We start from the raw sequence: 18,955 nt of genomic DNA, 5'->3' as shown, positions 1-18,955 counted from the left end.
TTTATTTTATTTTTATTTATTTAAATAAAGTTAATGAACATTTCTTGAGGGTATCCATTAACAATATTATTTAGTATTGTTTTCTTAATAGCTTTCTCTTATTTTTCTGTTTTCTTTTAGAGATCATCTACAGCTGGGTATTTAATGAATTCCCATCTTTTGTGACAGAAGATAGCAGACGCTTCATCTCTCAAGAGACAGGCAATCTCTACATCTCCAAGGTGCAAACATCTGATGTTGGCAGCTATATATGTCTGGTAAAAAACACGGTGACAAATGCCAGAGTTTTGAGTCCTCCTACACCTCTGACACTGAGAAATGATGGTAAGAAAGGTATTATTTCCAGGTACCACATGGAATCAAAATACTCAGTAATTTAAAAAACATGATTTTATTTTATTTTTTCAATCTATACATGCATTTACTGCTGCAGTCATCATAGGAATGGTGTCCATGCAGATAGTCTTCTGGTGGTGGGACTATTTAGACCTCCAGAGACTGAGATGCAACCTGACACTCCTGAATTATTTTGTTTAGAAGATTTCTTTTTGCTATTCTAGGGCTCTGTCACTGTCAGAGAGAAGCAAATCTCTTTTCTCAGTAATGTCTGTTTCTTTAAGACTCCATTCAGTTGCCAAATGAATGTGGCTACTGCCACACTGAGATGCTGTTAGACATCTGAAACATCCACAGGAGACTAGCAAATATCACACAGAACATACAGGAAACCTGTACCCTTACAGGCCAGCTGGATGCCTGAAGATATACATTGATGCATCTCAGCTGTCACAGGACAGTTAGAAAACTGAACAGAGACCCTAACACTTAAAACCTGATGTTGTTCTGAAGACCTATTACATTTCTAGGCTCCAATTCACTGAAGTGATTAAGAACCACTAAGACCACCACAATTGCTTTGATTACAAATATAGTTAGCTACCCAGGTGCTTTTGAATTTCATCAAGGCATATCACTACAGTATTTTTTCTGTAATTAAGTACCTAAATATTATTTTCAAAAACTAGCTTACGAGCTGAGATATCTTAGTCATTTCCAAAAATTAAAAGAAAACACTTTCCAATAATATTTCTTATGGAGCAGTATGACATTTCAATAAAAAATATATGTATCTGCAATTCTGTTAGAATAGCTATCTATACAGACAGGTATTTTTTGCTTTTTTTACAACTAAAAGATTAGTATTTTTATTTTATAATTCCTTTTTGGTTTTGTTTTCCATCAAAATAATGTTATTTTTGAGACTAATAATTAGTGGTTCTATGAATATCTATATTTTTATTTTTTCAGGATGTTCCACACTTAATGATACTTTCTAGTTCTTCGGAAATTAATTTCAGCAATTTAGCAAATATGAATTAATATTTACATAAATCAGAGAGAGAGAGAGACAGAGAGAGAGACTCTGAGGCTTTAGTTCTGCTTATAACTTAATCTAGCACTAAGACTATCCCTGCAGAAGCATTACAAAGACTAGACTTTAACATTGACAATTTAGTTTAACAGAGTAAATAAAAAAACGTGTTCACAGATTAGAATGGAATTAATTTAATCTTTATTCATTGTAACTAGGTTGAAATGTCTGTCTGTAGAGCATGTAGTCTCTACAACAAAAAGCTGTGGGCTTTACAGTATAATTTCCTATTTATTTATTTATTTTTTGTAGTTCTGGTGTAATAATTATGCTAATCATTGTATTTGAGATGTTTAGTTTTACCAAATGAAAAAAGCAGACCTGTTCTTTTCAACATTAGCTCTTTGAAAATAAAAACAGAAGAAAATATATGTTTTAATGAGTTTAAATTTTGACACAAAAAGAATTGTATTACCATATTTATTATTTATATCTTGCTCTGTTGTTTATTTATTACATTTTTACATGCTCTTATTAGGTTTCATTTGTGTGCAGCATTTCAACAGATTCAACAAATCTAACAGTTCTATGATCCTGTGATTGATTATCCATAACATAATATGGGCACACAATAGAAGGTGTGGAGAGAGTAAATAAGGATAAAGGCAGCAGTCTACATCACTGAGCTATGAAACAAAATCTGTGAAGGAAAACAGTGAAAATTTCCTTAAATGTCAAATGGGTAGTATATATGTATATTAGCCTCAAGAAAATGTGTGTTTCATGGCTGACTGTCATACAGATGTGATGATCCAACCTTCTGAACTGTGCTGGAAAACGGGAGGCAAACGCACTTAGATGAACTGCTCCTGAACAATTTCCCAATTCATTCTTTCCCATGTATGAATTTCTACCAGCCTCCCATGACTTCATTTTTATCTGTTGGGATTTTTGAAAACTCTCTATTGTTTCAACGGAGTTCTTTAATATTTCTTAGTAAATTGCATTTACTTTTCTGCATGACTGGGGAATATTTTTAGTGAAGAGAATGGAATTTTCTACCTATCCTTGTAGTTTTCATAATCCTACCTTGAAAAAACGTTAAGGAAAATGTTATGGTTTAGCAACTGGGTCTCATTATTTAAAACTTCTGCCTTGTTCTACTTCTTTCACTGAAAGCAATAATAATAACCTTTTAAAAACTACATGGGACCACAATTAAAATACTCAAATAGCAATACTATGCTTTTTCCTTTCGATATAAATTGTTTTAGGTTATATTAATTGTTTATTTTAAAATATTAAAGGGGGATGTCAGAATTTTGTATATGTATATATAATATACTCCAAAATATGGTATAATAAAACTGATGAATCATAAAATGCATTGATTTGGAAAGAACCCTAGAGATCATCTAGTTTTAGATCACCCCTCTGCCATGAAAAGAGATGCTTATTAGACTTACAGAAAATTACTTGTTTGTGGAGAGGAGGGAGCTCTTATAAACAAGCCTATATTTAAGTAAGTGAGAAAATAGAATGAGTTTTAAAACAAATATCCACGTACCTGAACATTTTCTTACAGTTATGTTTCTGAGTACTGTTTTGTAATTTTGAATATGCCTTATATTTTTGAGCTTTTAGATATCACTTTTAACTTTTCAAATATTCACTTAAGTGCAAAAAAAAACATACAGCTTTCTGATTTCTAATGATTGGCATCCCACCTGGCATAATCCTACTCAGTCAACTCATTTGTCAGAAACCAAAGGAAGAGCTTGTGGTTTTAAACAGCATTTACAAATGGTGCTATATAAATAAAACAAATTATACGTTCTCTATTCTCTGGACATATGCATTCATTTACTCAAAAATCTAATACTTGATATATTTGTCATTGTTCTTATGTTGTGTTTTTTGTTTGTTTGTTTGTTTGTTTGTTGGTTTCTTTTTTAATAGATTACAGTATAGGTATAAACAGTACATGTACCCAAGGGAATGGACATCCTGTTACAAAAACAATCCAATTATAACACTGGTTCCTATTTATCTATGAGGAAGAAACAGAATAATATTAAGGCTTTCTGTCAAACTCTGCAAGAATGTAGGAACTTCCTTGGCTTTTATTAATCTTTTATTTCTTTCATGATGTGTCTCAAAGGGGAAGTTAGCTCCTTGATATGAAGCAAATTAAATAAAAACATCAAGAAATCCTTCAATGGATTCTGAATAAAATGAATACCTTATTTGTTCAGATGTCCTTGACAATCAGTCATTTCATACAATGCAATTTCACTTCAAGCTGGGTTATAAAAACACTCTAAAACTATCTGAGGAGATAAAAAACTTTTACCAGGAAAAAAAAAAATCGTTTCACTAACTGCTTTTATAATGCATTAGAAACTTTGAGGAATTATTTAATAACACTTAACAAATAATAAACAGGGTGCTAACATGGATCCTTGTAGGCATGAGTGCTGACTGAGAGTAGTAAAGTATTTTGATTAATAAAAATAACAGAAAACTTCCTCAAATTTAAGAAATAGAAACCTAGGTGGTATAAAACATAACATTTGATAGCATAAAGCACATATTTGAAATTCACACTTTTTAATTCTTTTTTTTTTTTTTTTTTTTTTTTTTTTAATTTATCTTGAAAAGATGTTAACTTTAACATTATTACTGTACAGGAGAGAATTAAGTAGTTCTTCATTTTATCTCCGTGTATATTGCCTAGTGTTTTTGCCAGAGTGGAATTTCCAGAAAGAAAGAAAACCTGTACAGTCTCAAACATCAGAGGACACTTTCTACTGTGTTCCATTACAGCAAGTTAGTTTAGTTTAGCTCAGCTGAGGTTGGTGTACCTGACCAGACATATTGTGATATAATTGAATGCAGAGATTAGCCTTCACAATTTTTTCCATGTCATTATACTGAATGAACTGAACTACATGAACTGAACTACATGAACTGAATCATGTCAGTCCTAATTCTATTGATTTTCATCATGTAGTTATTAGTCTTGATAGTATGGATATCTAGGTATTAAGGATACTCATCTCTGCTTTTCTGTGATGGAATGGGTTCTGAGTGTGCTTATTCAGGTTGAACTCTAGAATATGTTATTTGAATATGTTATTAGTATTATCTGCAAACATACTGAGTTAGCATTTGAGTCCTGCATCCAAATCAGTTTTAAAAACATTAAAGAGAACTGATTGAATTTTAGGAGGGTTCCATTTTAAGTCAGTGATCCTCCTGAGTCTTTACCACCAACTTGGAATATTCTAAGAATATTCTTGGAATATAGTTTATATTTGAATGGGAAAATCTCTAAAAGAAGTGCAAGACTGTGAGAGAATTTTGGGAACTCCTCATAATACTACAGGACTGAACTTGAACTTGAAAGGATCCCACTTTGTTTGTTTTTCAAGCAGATCCAAATTCTCTGGTAAAAGCCCATTTGAACTCCAGGGATACAGAGACAATGATAAGACTGACAGACACATCAAAGTATAATATGGGAATTTTATACTCCCCCTTTCCAGGGTAAGGTTGGTAAAATAATCTGTTCACTACTCCTGTTTCTCCCCTAAAATTGTAGTGAGTTATTTTTACGGTGAGTCATTGTGTAACTGAAAATAAAAGACTTCACTCAATCTCTGTTTTTCTCTAATGAAAAATATATTTATATATACTTCATGGGAAACAAACATTTTGAAGAACCATATTCTTATCTGTTTCACTCTGGTTCTTGTATCTAGATCCTGCTACAAGGCTGTCAAAAAAAATAGGAAGGAAGTCATAGCATTAAAAAACAAACAAACAAAAAAACCTTTTCTTTAATACAAAAAGAAAACAAGGACATACAAATAGTAGCATAAGGGAATTATGTCTTTCAATGCAGAGTTCACATTAGTTACAGCCAACCAGTGGTCCTTCCACCTAAAACTGTAAGTGAAAATCTGTAAGTAGGGGGGAAGTTTTATAACTCTTTTCAGAGAGTTTTATATTGATTGTAGCATGGCTCAATCGCATTATCAAAGAAATGCAGAAATTCAAAGATGCTCTTTGCAAAAGATTTGGTCTAAAAAATAAATAAATAAATAAAAATCAGAGAGAAAATATGCTGGGATGCTCTTTTGACAATATAAATGTGCTGAAACTGGGTAACATCTCAGGAGCAACAGGGGAAAAGATTAGGTCCCAGTGTTCAATACAGAACAAAAACTCTTAGATTGTGAAAAAGTTTGCTTTGTGTTTAGTTTTCTTTGAGCTCTGTTATGGTAACTTCATTCAAGGAGTTTTAATTGCTAAGTTTTCCCACTACTTTGTAGCAACTTTGTCTACTGGAAAAGAAGCTGTTGTTTTTAATTAGCTAACATAATTTAAGATTCTAGACTTGTACCATCTTGCATGCTTTCTGTAGTCATGTAGTTTTGTTTTGCTTCTCCTCCTGATGACTTATGAAACTATTAAATAAATGAAAGAGTTAACTGATCCAAATGCATAGTAAAGTCAAAAACATAAAATAAATGAACTGGAGAAATAAATGTTCCTCTCAATTCAACTCAGGATTAGGAATTACCCGAAGTATCAGTAAAGGCTGGGGGACAACCTGCTGAAGAGGAGCTCTGAGGAGAAGGACCTGGGGGTCCTGGTGGACGACAGGTTGACCATGAACTAGCACTGTACCCTTGTGGCCAAGAGGGCTAATGGGATCCTGGCGTGCATTAAAAGGAGAGTGGCCAGCAGGTCAAGGGAGGTGATCCTCTCCCACTACTCTGCCCTGGTCAGGCCTCACCTGCAGTACTGTGTCCAGTTCTGGGCTCCCCGGTACAAGAAAGACAGGGATCTCCTGGAAAGAGTCCAGCGGAGGGCCACAAAGATGATATGGGACCTGGAGCATCTTCCCTATGAAGAAAGGCTGAAAGACCTGGGTCTGTTCAGCCTGGAGAAGAGAAGACTGAGAGGGGATCTCCTTAGTGTATATAAATATCTGAGGGGTGGGGGACAGAAGGATGTAGCCAACCTCTTCTCAGTGGTTTGTGGGGATAGGACAAGGGGCAATGGCTGCAAGTTATAGCACAGGAAGTTCTGCACTGCGAAAGAACTTCTTCAAGGTGAGGGTGACTGAGCATTGGAACAGGCTGCCTAGGGAGGTTGTGGAGTCTCCTTCTCTGGAGATATTCAAAGCCTGTCTGGACGCCTACCTGGGCAGCCTGCTCTGAGGAACCTGTTTTGGCAGGGTTGTTGGACCCGATGATCTTTCGAGGTCCCTTCCAACCCCTACATTTCTTTGATTCTGTGATTATGTTACACGGAACTGTTTTTATTAAGATGTCTTTCTGAAGTGTATGGACAATATTTTAATTAACAGTGACTAAATTAAAATTTGTGCAAATTGATGATAAATATAATCTTAATAGTTGCAAATGTTTCTGAATAGCTTTTGTGAGACTGACCTGGATGAATGGTTGAGTCACTATCCCTGGAGGTCTTTAAAAGACATTTAGATGTAGCTTAGCGATATGGTTTGGTGGAGGACTTGTTAGTGTTAGGTCAGAGGTTGGACTAGGTGATCTTGGAGGTCTCTTTCAACCTAGATGATTCTGCGATTCTGTGATTCTGTGAATAGCAGGCAATTGGAAAGAAGGAAAAATAAATATTGGCCACAGATGTCTGGGAAAAAAATACATAAATTAAAAAAAAAAAATCTGCAACATATTTCTTATGCCAAGTTCAGCACAGTCTCCCAATCTCCTCCCTGATAAAAATGAAATGGAACAGAAAAATAGCAGTGATACTTTTGGCTTCCTGTTGACTTCCATTCTTAGGACTCATGCAAGAAAACACATTGTCTGGTGGATTGGAGTCCTTTTTTTTCTTGGTGTGTGTGGCTGCTAAGAAACATTCTTGCACATGTTCAATGTAAATGTTCAGGTTTTCAAGTTTTCATACATCTACATATGCACAAATCTTTGTATGGGAATGTTATATACAAGATGCCCTCCCTCATCTCTGAATGTCCAGAAGACAAAATTTGATTTCATCCAGCTCCAACTGTGCTGGGTTTAGCAGGACAACTTAGATGCTATCTTACATATACATAAGAAAGTTGATGGGTTGAAGTCTAAGTTCTGACTTAATAAAGACTTTCATATACAGAGGAGAAGAAAGAAAAGACTTTGTTAAAAGATCTTTGTTAGTCATTGTTAGTGCTTGATATTTCAAACACACATAAACAGAAATCTCCCACGGCTAAACTGTAAATTAGAAACTTTGACATTTTGTTTGGAACTGGAAAGTATCAATATCCTCCTCAGTGCTTTTTCTGTGTTTACCTTATTGATTTTGTGTCCTTAGTGTCCTTGCTTCTCACTGGCTCCAGTGTCCTTTCTCTTAGTCATAACACATCCATTTGTATTGAAAATAAACTGTTCTCAGTTGTATTCTCTCTTTAAGAGAGACAGAAATCTCTGATATATGTATGACACAAGAGTAAAATAACTAGTTTTTTTATGTGTTTCATGATCACAGAATCACAGAATCATCTAGCTTGGAAGAGACCTCCAAGATCACTTAGTCCAGCCTCTGACCTAATACTAACAAGTCCCCCACTAAACCATATCACTAAGGTCTTCATCTAAACATCTTTTAAAGACCTCCAGTGATGGCGACTCAACCGCTTCCCTGGACAGTCCATTCCATGCCTGACAACCCTTCTGGTAAAGAAGTTCTTCCTAATATCCAACCTCAACCTCCCCGGCACAACTTTACCCCATTCCCCCTCATCCTGTCACCAGGCATGTGGGAGAACAGACCAACCCCCACCTTGCTACAGCCTCCTTTAAGGTACCTGTAGAGTGTGATAAGGTTGCCTCTAATCCTCCTCTTCTCCAGGTTGAACAATCAGAAATCTTATTTCTATAAAGGGCTTTCTAGACAGAGTTCAGAGGGTAGCTGCTGGAGAATTGAAATGGACTGTAAAGACTTTAAAGTGGGAATAGTAAAGTTTTGTTTAAGCTTTACTTAAACTTTTTTTTTTTTTTTTTATTAAATTTGATCTTCTTCTATGTATACATGTATAACCCCATAATTAGATATATATGAACATCTTAGCTCCCAAATGTAGACTGAATTACTAAATCCCAGATGCTGAGTTATTGAACTTCCTTTGTTATTTGGACAGATTCTAATAAAGGCTTCTTTCTGTCCTGTGATATCTGATGGGACTTTCTCTTGGAGAAATGTACAGAAACGTAGGTACATTAGCGTTTAGTGCATTGCAGAACAGAATTTCACATAAAAAATTTTAGGACTTTTCAAAAGAGATCAAGAAAAATCTCTAATGGAAAGAATGTTGTGGATAATTATCATAAAACAATCATTCCCACAGTAAATTTTTAGAGGTTTACTGCAGGTGCAGTATTTAGAATAAGATCAATGGTAGGTGAGTCAATAAATTCTTCACAATGCACTGAAAAATTCCACTGCAGTCAGGATGTAATGGATGGGTATCATCATTATATTTGAATTAATTCAGTTTATACTGTGATTTTATTGTCAGTGTAAATGACCGTATTCAAAGCTTTCTTTCCCAGATAAATATATGGAGACATTTAAAAGTACAGATCTTCAGGGAATTTGCTAAATATTCCTTTGTCAAAAAAAATACTACAATGCATCATATTATTAATAGGAGATTATTGATAGGACAAGAAATCATACCTGAGCATTGCTGCAGCAGTTTCTTAATCAAAATCTTGGTTTTGAATCAAGATTCACCCAATAGATCAGAATTACCATGTGTTAAGAAACACATTTTTTGACCTGTGAAATTATTAGAAAATTCTTAGAGATTCCTCGGGAAGTTTACCAGAAATTGCCAGGAACACCCAAACAACTAAGAATAGCAATAGTTTTGTGATTAAAGTGCTATTTCAGCTGTAAGGGACACAGATTAACATTCCTACATCATTTGACTAAGATCAGGTATCTCATCCAAACCTCTCAGGTAAATACTCTTAATCACTGAATTCTGGAGTTTGTATTTTTTGCTAGCAAAATAATGTAAGTAAGTAAGTATAAATCTGTCCCTAATCTTTCTCCTGAGTATAGGAGTTCTTTGGATTTCATTTTCTCCCTAGCACTCGACATTATATTCTTATATTCTTTTCTTTCTACCACCTTAAAAGTTTATTAGTCGTTTATTCAAGTGTCCCCTGTAACCTGCTCCATTCAAAATAAGTTTCTGAAGTAAGTTAAAGAGCTATTACTTAAGGAGTTTGAAACAAGCCCAAATCATTTTAGCTGAAAGCATTTAAGGAGCCATTATAGAAGCGTATGTTCTGGGAGTTTCAAGAGTGTAGTTAGTACCTGGAAGATTAATGGAATAGAAGCATTAGCCTCTACACATCTGAGGTAAGGTGATGTGATGATTTCTCAGCAGTTTGATTTTTTCCCCATGAAGACGAAAAGTGTACTTGTGTAGATACAGTTTAGACTCACAATTTTTCTACACTCTTTATTTAAGCTTCTAAGTCATGGACTGGCAGACAAAAAGAAGAGGCAGAGCATTATTAAATTAAATTCAACTCGATTTATGTTTTGTTGTTGTTGTTGTTTGTTTGTTTTTAGATTTTTCATTATATTAGTTTTCCTTATGTTAGTTGGAGAATATATAACAATTGCTCTGTGATCATTGCATCATTGTAAAACATATCTGAAAGAGGGTATAGGAAAGTCATCTCTTCTATAAATATTAAGCTCCATTTCTGACTGTGTGACTTAACACACCATTCATTTTAGCAAGATCAAGCTGTGCTTAGTACAGGAATATGTTCAGTTCTTTAAATTGGTGTCTTTTCAGTAATTGTAGATATAATAGATAATATAGATATAATAGAAAGATCATTAGTGTTCCAGTCCAAACTCATCTGGCCAGGAAAGACCCTGGCTGGACAGCAATATAGAGTGCTCTCATTCCCATGCACACTGACAAGGCAGAAACCTGGAGACTGGAAAATGCCAGGGAAGATGACTTGTCTCCAAATGAAGACCAGGGATAAGATTTGCTTGTAAACTATCCAATCTAAGGAAGAATGAATCACTGAGGTCACTTCTGGGAAGGCAAGAAATGGAAGATTGTCACAAAGGAGGTGTTTTCATGGGAAGGCAGACATGGGAACATGAGAACAGCTCCCTGTTCCTCTGTTGTGCTCAGACCATGTGATCTCTGTGATTTGTTAGGATTTTGAAAATCATATATTATGTTTTTATTCTGCTGATCAGTTTTATTTATTTCATGCTTGATAACTGGAAATAAAAAAATTTCAAACGGAATTTTTTATGGCCTTAACCAAACAATGAAAGAGAGTCATGTGTACGTCTGAGAGATTGATTCTAATGTACATAGCTCAAGACCTCAATATTTCTTGAAAGTTCGGGTTCTTTTTAACACCTGATGCAAATGAACAAAAATCTTGAGAAAAAGCACATGAGGGTTATTTTGCTATTACTGACTGATAGTGACCAAAACAGAAATTGGGAAAGTTCAAGAGCCTGGAGGTACACCAGTCATAGCAAAGTAATTATAATGTAACATGGGAAGGTAAGGCCTTGATTATTCCCTTAAAGTCTATGCAAATGTAATGGCCTCCTTGGTCTCAAAGATCATAAGTTCTTTGAAATAAGATGAAACTTTGATCATAAGATGAAAAATATCCCTTTGCAATAATAAACTTTTGTTTCCTAATTTTCACAAGGAGCATTGATAACATGGGGACACCATGCAATCACTTAGTAGTTTTTCTGCATTCTTTTGCCAGTTGCTGCAGGCATATTGCTTGCTAATGTAACAATAACCCAGAAGAACAGTATGTGGTACAAAATATTAGCAGATCATTTCATTAGGAATATGAAATGATGACATGATTTGCAAAGAGCATTCAATAGTTGTATAGATTGTACCTACTAAAGGGAGTTACATTAAAAACATAAGAACTGAAACATAATACTGTCCTTTAGATGTGTTCATAAGCATTGTATTATTTTAAGGGCATGAATAATTTAATTCTATTTTAAGATGAATTTTTCAAGGATAAAAAAGGCAAATATTTAATTCCAAATGATAATTTAACAAAATTGTTTTAAAGAATAGTCTTACATTAAAGCACAGTTTAAAAAAAAATAATCAAAGCATAAAACATCTGAGTGAGTCTGTACAGTTAACAGTTGGCAGAGTGGCAGAGGCTTAAAGGGAACTGAGGAAACTCCTTTAAAAGAGTATAAGGCTATATTATTCATGCTAAATGAATTATTTTCAACAGTGTTTACAAAAGACCTTGAGGTTTCCATAACTGAAGTTTCAACAGAAGAAATTTTACATGAAATATAGACATTACAAATAATAATAAATCACCATGACTAAACACATACGGTAGTTTTAAAGGAACCAGGAATCACCATTTTCCTTTGCTTGGCTTCACATTTAGAGGATGGGCAGGTAGAAACATTATGATTCAATGAAATAAAATGCATTTTTTTAAATAGGACTTTAGAAGTATCCAAGGAGTAAGTAAGCCTGAATTTTATAGGAAATGTCTTGACAGAAAATACATTAAAAATGCAATTAGTAGAATCATAGAATCATAAAATGGTTTGAGTTGGAAGAGAGTTTAAAGATTATCTACTTCCAACCCCCCTGCCATAGACAGGAACACCTCCTACTAGACCAGGTTGCTCAAAGCCCCAGCCAATCTGGCCCTTAACATTTCTAGGGATGGGGCATCCATTGCTTCCCTGGGCAACCTGTTCCAGTGACACCACCCTCTGAGTGAAGAATTCCTTCCTTATACCCAATCTAAACTTACCCTCTTAGTTTAAAACTGTTTCCTCTTGACCAATGATTACACCCCCTGGCAAAGTGTCTCTCCACACCTTTCCTGTAGGCTTCCTTTAAGTAATGGAAGGTTGTTGTTTCCCCAGAGTCTTCTTGTTTCTTAGGCTAAATGAACCCAAGTTTCTCAGCCTTTCTTCATAGCAGAGGTTCTCCTGCCCTCTGATCATGTTTGTGCCCCCCTCTGGACCCACTCAAACAGATCAGTGTCTTTCTTATATTGAGGGCCCTGCAACTCAAAGCAGTACTCAATGTGGAATCTCATTAGAATGGAGATGCTCCTTGACATGCTAGCCATGCTTCTTTTGAAGCAGCCCAGGATACGTTTGGCTTTTTGTGTTGCAATTGTACGTTGTCAGCTCGTGCTGAGTTTCTCATCTTCCAATAGTCTTTCTCCTCCCCCATGTCCTTCTCCTCAGGTCTTCTCTCAGTCATCACCTAGACTGTGTTTGTGCTCAGGATTCCACTGACCCAGGTGCAGAACCTTGCGGTTGGCCTTGTTGAACCTCATGAAGTTGTCATGAGCTCACCTCTCAAACCTATCCAGGTACCTCTTCCCTCCAGCATGTGACCATGCTGCTCAGCTTGGTGTCATCGGCAAATTTGCTGAGGGTGCACACAATCCAACTGTTCATGTCACCAACAAAGATGTTAAATAATACCAGTAGGTATGATCCTGTGTATCACATAACCATACGGTAATCTTACCATATATCCATATACCACGAACATGGCTTTTAAAGAGGGAGATTAGTATACAACCTCAATTTCTATAATACGTTCCTGAAGAGTCAGGGACAATATGTATCGGTGAATAGGAGAATCAGCTAATGGTTTGGGTTGGAAAAGACCTTAAAAGTCACCTAATTCTAACCCTAAGCCATGGGCAGGGACACCTCCTACTAGACCAGGTTGCTCAAAGCCCCATTCAACATGGCCTTGAACACTTCCAAGGGATGGGGCATCCACAGCTTCACTTGGGAATATGTGACAAGGCCTCACCACCCTCACAATAAAGAACTTTTGTCTAATCTAAATCTACCTTCTTTTAGTTTAAAACCATTAGTTTTTGTCTTATCTCTACAATCCCTGACAGAGTCCCTCTCCTGCTTTCTTGTAGGCCCCTTTTAGATACTAGAAGTCCACTGTAAGGGACCACCTCTCCCTGGAGCCTTCTCTTCTCCAGGATGAACATCCCCAATTCCCTTAGCCTGTCTTTATGGGAGAGGTGCTCCAGCTCCCTGATCATCTTCATGGCCCTCCTATGGACTTGTTTTAACACAACAAACAAAAAAAGAAAAATCTGTGATATAAAGATCCACAGCTTCCATATCGGCATGTTGTTTTCACCTCCCATCTCAAAGTAGCAGGTAATTTGAAATGTCATAACATGGTCGCTAGGAATGATTTCAAGTTTACTAAAGATTCTGTGTGAGGAAGGATTAATAATCTTTTTATTAAAAAATAATATTTTTAAAATAAAATTCAAGACTGAATTTTTCAGTCTGTAAAAGACACAACTAACAGGGAATATGACAAATATCTTATAAATTCATAAATGACTCAAATGAGATGAATCAGAAACTGGTGTTCATAAGTGTACTCACAAAGTCAGGAAACAGTAAAAGAAGTCACAAGGAGCATAATTAAATTATGAAATTTATCAACATAGTATGAGCCACTGGGGACATTCTTTTATGACAGATTAGACTAGGAATGATTTCAATTTAGGCTAGGGAAAATGTTAATTGACTAAATTTGGGTGATGTCCTAACTATTTGAATATCCAGGACACAAAGATTAATTTTTTTATTTTTATTTTTTTTTCCTGCAAAAGAAAAAAGCAAAACCTTTTAAGCTTAAATGATAGAACTGTTTCAGAATGTGCCTTTTCATTCAAGGGTCGGTATTTCAGTCAGTATTTCTCAAGGAGTTCATGAAACAATGTCAAAACATTGATTTGGTCACGATTTGAGGAAAAATAGGTCGCACATGTTACAATTGTTAATATATATATTACTTGCATAGTTATGATTTTTTTAAAAGAAATATACTGCTACATACAGACACATTATTTACAGAATAACATTCTTTTGATTTGACACATTTAGATTTTCTCACTAAACTTTAGCCCCTAAAGACATGTATGTTTAGATGTGTATACATTCTCATCCCGAAATAAACAATTTATTTTTTCTATGAAAAAAGGCAAAGCTGTTTACCGTTCAGCCTTTTATATATATGATTTTTATTCCCGCAATTTATAGGTTGATTTTCTTTCTGTCTCTGCATGCTGGTGTTCTCTCAGCTGTAAATCTTATATTCCCTTACTTCCATGTTCCTACTTATTTCTTTATTTTCTCTTGCATAAGATATCTCTTCCCCTTTCTTTTTCTCTTTAAGTCTTAGTCACTGACTCTGGAATTATTTGGAGAATCTTGATTGATTTTTTTAGATTTAGACTAGATTTGTCTTGCTGCCAGTGTATCCACAGCTCAGATCCTATTCATTTTTCATCATCTGAATAATACATGCTTTCTTTAATGTAGCTGCTGAGTATTGCTTACCCCAATAGCCCGACGTGTCTAACAGAACAGAGTTGTTGGCATCATATATTCTTTTCCTCCCATGATATTTACTCTCTAAGACATCAAATAAAAACCTTCTCATCTCACCTTACATAACCTGCCTCCTTCCCCCACTCATTTCTAATTTTCTAAACTCTTGCAGTTCTCCAAACTGTCAATCACTCCACAGCAAATTCTTCATAACGCTGTTGATGGCATTGTTTATATTTTCCACATCCATGAATGTTTTTCTTATTGTGTACCAAGCATGTTGTCTTGATTAAATTAATCATTTTCCATATTAAAAGGACTGTTGAAAATTAAATAACTAAATAACTGAACTTTTTGTGTTTCTACATATCTGTATTTGCATCTGTGCACACAAATGTTGAGTTTTTCTTGCTGATCTTGGAAGGTCCTCAGTTGAACAGAACATATGTGTATTTCTTATTATAATTGTCACTGCACTGATAAATAAATATTTGGTCTAGGAAAAATTTCATCCTTCTTAAATCTTTCAAAATGTAAATATGGACCTGTGCTTGAGAAATATTTTTTTTTCTTAAACTTGCTGTAGTGCTGCTGGTAGCCATGAAGAGCATTTTAAAATATGTACTGGATCTGAGTAGAGCAAATCAGATGAACTAAGGCTATCTCCATCAATTACTAGCTTTATTGCTGGGCAGGTTTAAAAAGCAATGTTCTGTGATAATCTCATGTATGGAAGAGTGGTGATATTTCATATTTTAAATGTTCCTTATTTTCCAGGTGTGATGGGGGAATATGAACCAAAAATTGAAGTTCATTTTCCTTACACAGTTACAGCAGCAAAAGGAACTACCGTTAAGATGGAGTGTTTTGCACTTGGCAAGTAAGTCCAGATTCTTTTATAATTAGACATCATTGTCTAAGATGTGACATGCCTAATTTGTGGCTTCATTATTTTGCTGGATTTCATTTTCACACAGTACTTACCGCATACTCAAAGTAACCAATTGACTAAGTAGCCACTTAAGAATTCCCTGCCCAACCATTTACGTGGACAGTAATTCAGTTAAGTTAAAAGACTCCATCAAAATGAAAAGCAGTGTTCTCACAAATAAAAAAAGTTAGTCAGTGAAAATTTTATCACGTTCACCTATTTATTAACTGTGATAATTTTAAATAAATAAATTCCATTATCATCCGCCAAAATTAATTGGAGAATAAATAGGATAAGTAGCTTTTTTTGCTTTTTTTTTTTTTTTCCAACTGCATTATTTTTGTAGAAATATTATGAACATAAGAGCACAAAGGTCTAACCTTTCTAACACACTCTGTGAAACTGGCATTTCTCTAATTTCCACCTGACCTAATAGCACTACTAGAGAGCAGGTGTTTCATATTCATGTCAAGTGGTTTTTTTTTATATATTTATTGATGAATGAGTTTAGGGACAGAATGGTTTTATAAATACTTCTTTGCTGTTTCATACAAATTAACTAAGGAGTGAAATGATCTCTGTATACTATTCAGATCACAGAATATAAAATGGAACTGATAACTTGATTTTGTTGTGGCAGTAGGTATTATTATCATTGTAAAGAGTAAGTGTGGCAAAGGTAGTGTACGGTCAGAAATAAATAGTAATTCTGTTGATTCAAAAAGTTCATTTTTGCCTCTTTATATGTATGTAGCTTAAAAAAGGTGTTCCATCGTTGACATTTCATTACAGATATATAAACAAATACAAAAAAAATATATTTTTTAAAAACATATATACCATAAAAATCAGTGATGTGTGTATGTTGAAAGAAATCTCACTGTATTGAATTCCTTTATATTTCTTTTTATAATGGTGTTCCTTTTGTTCATCTATCCCCCTAGTCATACTGCTCAGTATCATTTATCCTGTTTGGTTTTCCAGTTCTTAGCTTATTAGGGCACGTACAGGTCCTCACAGGCTGGCTTGGATTTAGAAACAGTGGGAACTTTTGGCTTTGTAAAATTAGTAGTGAAATTTCACAACTCAGTTATTCTACGGCATGGGATACTGCCCCATGGCAGGGGTACTGTATCCTCCAAGTCTTCTTTCTTATTTACCTAAGTAGGAAGAAAGCTTCAGAAGAAAAGCAATACATCATATTCCTGGGGATCACCACTGCACCTTGCTCAGAAAGTCTGATTTTCCAGACCAGCCTGTCTTCATGACTTGAGAGTGGAGAAGAAAAAAAAAAATGTATTTATAGTCATTGTTCTTTCTTTTTTTTTTATTATTTTTTTTTTCTTTATTATTATTATTATTATTATTATTATTATTATTATTATTATTTTTATTATTATTATTTTATACTTTTTTTTTTTTTTTCCTTTTTGGTTCAGGTTTTTCCCTTAACAGTTCCTGTTTACTACCTGGATAAGATTTGTCTTTAACTTGCTTCCCTTCTTGCCTGTTTCTACTGACAATCCAAAATTATGTGACCAATATCCAGGTAATCTCAATGATTTATGATACAGAGAGTATTCATAAACAATTACAGAGAATTCTCTAAAAAAAAGATTATTATTATTATTATTATATCTATTTAGACCCACTGACCATAAGGAGAGACAGGCTCAACTGAGCTATACAAAACAAAATGTAGGAGACCATAGCCTACATGCAGGTTGCCATCAGGCAGAGAAAGTGTTGTCTTTTTTTTTGCAAATTCATACTCTACATAAATATTAGCTGTAGTTGAGAAAGCAAATACAAGGGGAGAACTTGTATAGGGTCTTATGTTTTAAGAGAAGCAAAGAGGTATTTGAAACCAATAGAAGGAGAGATTAGCTGAGATGCTAAAATAAGTGAGGAAAACAGCTGCTCTGTAGAGACAGGTGGCCCCAGACTCTCTCCTGTCAGCAATGCTAACTAGTTTTCTGCCAGGTCAGTAGTGACAACAAGGCCCTTTCAGAATCCTGGCTATGGCTGGAACAGTAACAGACGTTTTTTTCCCCCTCTTGTTGGAACTATAGTTGCGGGCAGATTCCTACTCAACTGTCACTTTCCAGCAAAGAGGAGGTAAGCCAACTGTTGTCCTTCACAATGACTGCTGACAGACAAGAAAAGCAGCTATTAATATTTTCCATCAACAGCACCTCAAGATTTAGTAAACTCTCTCAAAAAGAGAGTTCACACTATTCAAACTGCCACAAAATAAAGGTGACAGTTGACAGGAAAAGCTTCAATTAGCTAGGTTCGTATTTGGAGCTAACCTTTATCAAGAAAACAAAAACAAAAACAAAACAAAACAAAACAAAAAAAAACACCTGATCCATCAGAGAATTTTAGGTTATCCAATAAGTTGACCTTTGCTGCTATTACAAGCCACTACTTTTACCATAAATACTCCTTATCTTCTTTTTGCAGCCATTAATCAAGCCAGCTGAATTGAAATTGCTTTCAACCTGATATGGTCATAATTACATGAATGACATTTCAGGCCTCATTTGAAACCTGGAGGCTGAGGTGGAAAGTGGAAATGCATCAGATTCCTTCCTCATTTTTATTGCTTTCACTTTCTTCTCCATCTCTTATTCCCAATAGCTTGTACAGATATTTTCTGGTTCTCCTGCCAGGGGTATTCATTGCCAAATTGAATTAGCAGCTAATTTGGTTTTTATTTAGCTTTCTGAAATTCGGAGTTTTGAATTCTGATTGTAATTAAAATGATGGTTATTGCAGTCTCAGAATCAATATGCTGCTTTTCTCATGCTTTAATTTATCTGTTCTCAAGCACTGCTCTCTGCTACCTATGTAATTGTCACAGTGATAGCCATTCCAGAAAGATTTCTTGAACCAGACGTTTCAGAGATATTCCAGAGAAAGCCTAGTCTTTAGTTACAGATTAATGATTTATTAATAGTGTTTATTTAGAACTGCCAGTCACCATGGCTGTAGAAATTAAATAAACTGGAGCTGCTCAGCTTTTGTCTCCAAACTTACTTAATTTCTTAACAGACAGAAATTTTCTGAAAAGGATTTTAGTCTAACCCAAGCAATATGCTACAAGTAAAAATATTATGTTACAAATACCACTTATAAATATATTTGTTATTTCTAAAGAATTCAAAGTAATACAGAAGTGAAATATCTCA

At 34.8% G+C, this 18,955-nt stretch overlaps 1 protein-coding gene across 2 annotated transcripts in view; it reads left to right on the top strand.

Annotated features, from left to right (window-relative positions):
• Positions 1–18,955, top strand: part of CNTN5 (contactin 5) — a 692,218-nt gene that overhangs the window by 515,761 nt on the left and 157,502 nt on the right. For both annotated transcript variants that reach the window (XM_032205142.1, XM_032205150.1), the window contains exons 8-9: positions 121–324; positions 15,608–15,710. In XM_032205142.1, coding sequence (XP_032061033.1) covers positions 121–324; positions 15,608–15,710 — 307 coding nt within the window. The remainder of the gene's footprint in view (positions 1–120; positions 325–15,607; positions 15,711–18,955) is intronic.

Source organism: Aythya fuligula, chromosome 1 (assembly GCF_009819795.1).
Source record: "Aythya fuligula isolate bAytFul2 chromosome 1, bAytFul2.pri, whole genome shotgun sequence".
Taxonomy (NCBI): domain Eukaryota; kingdom Metazoa; phylum Chordata; class Aves; order Anseriformes; family Anatidae; genus Aythya; species Aythya fuligula.
This window is presented reverse-complemented; position numbering and strand designations above follow the sequence as displayed.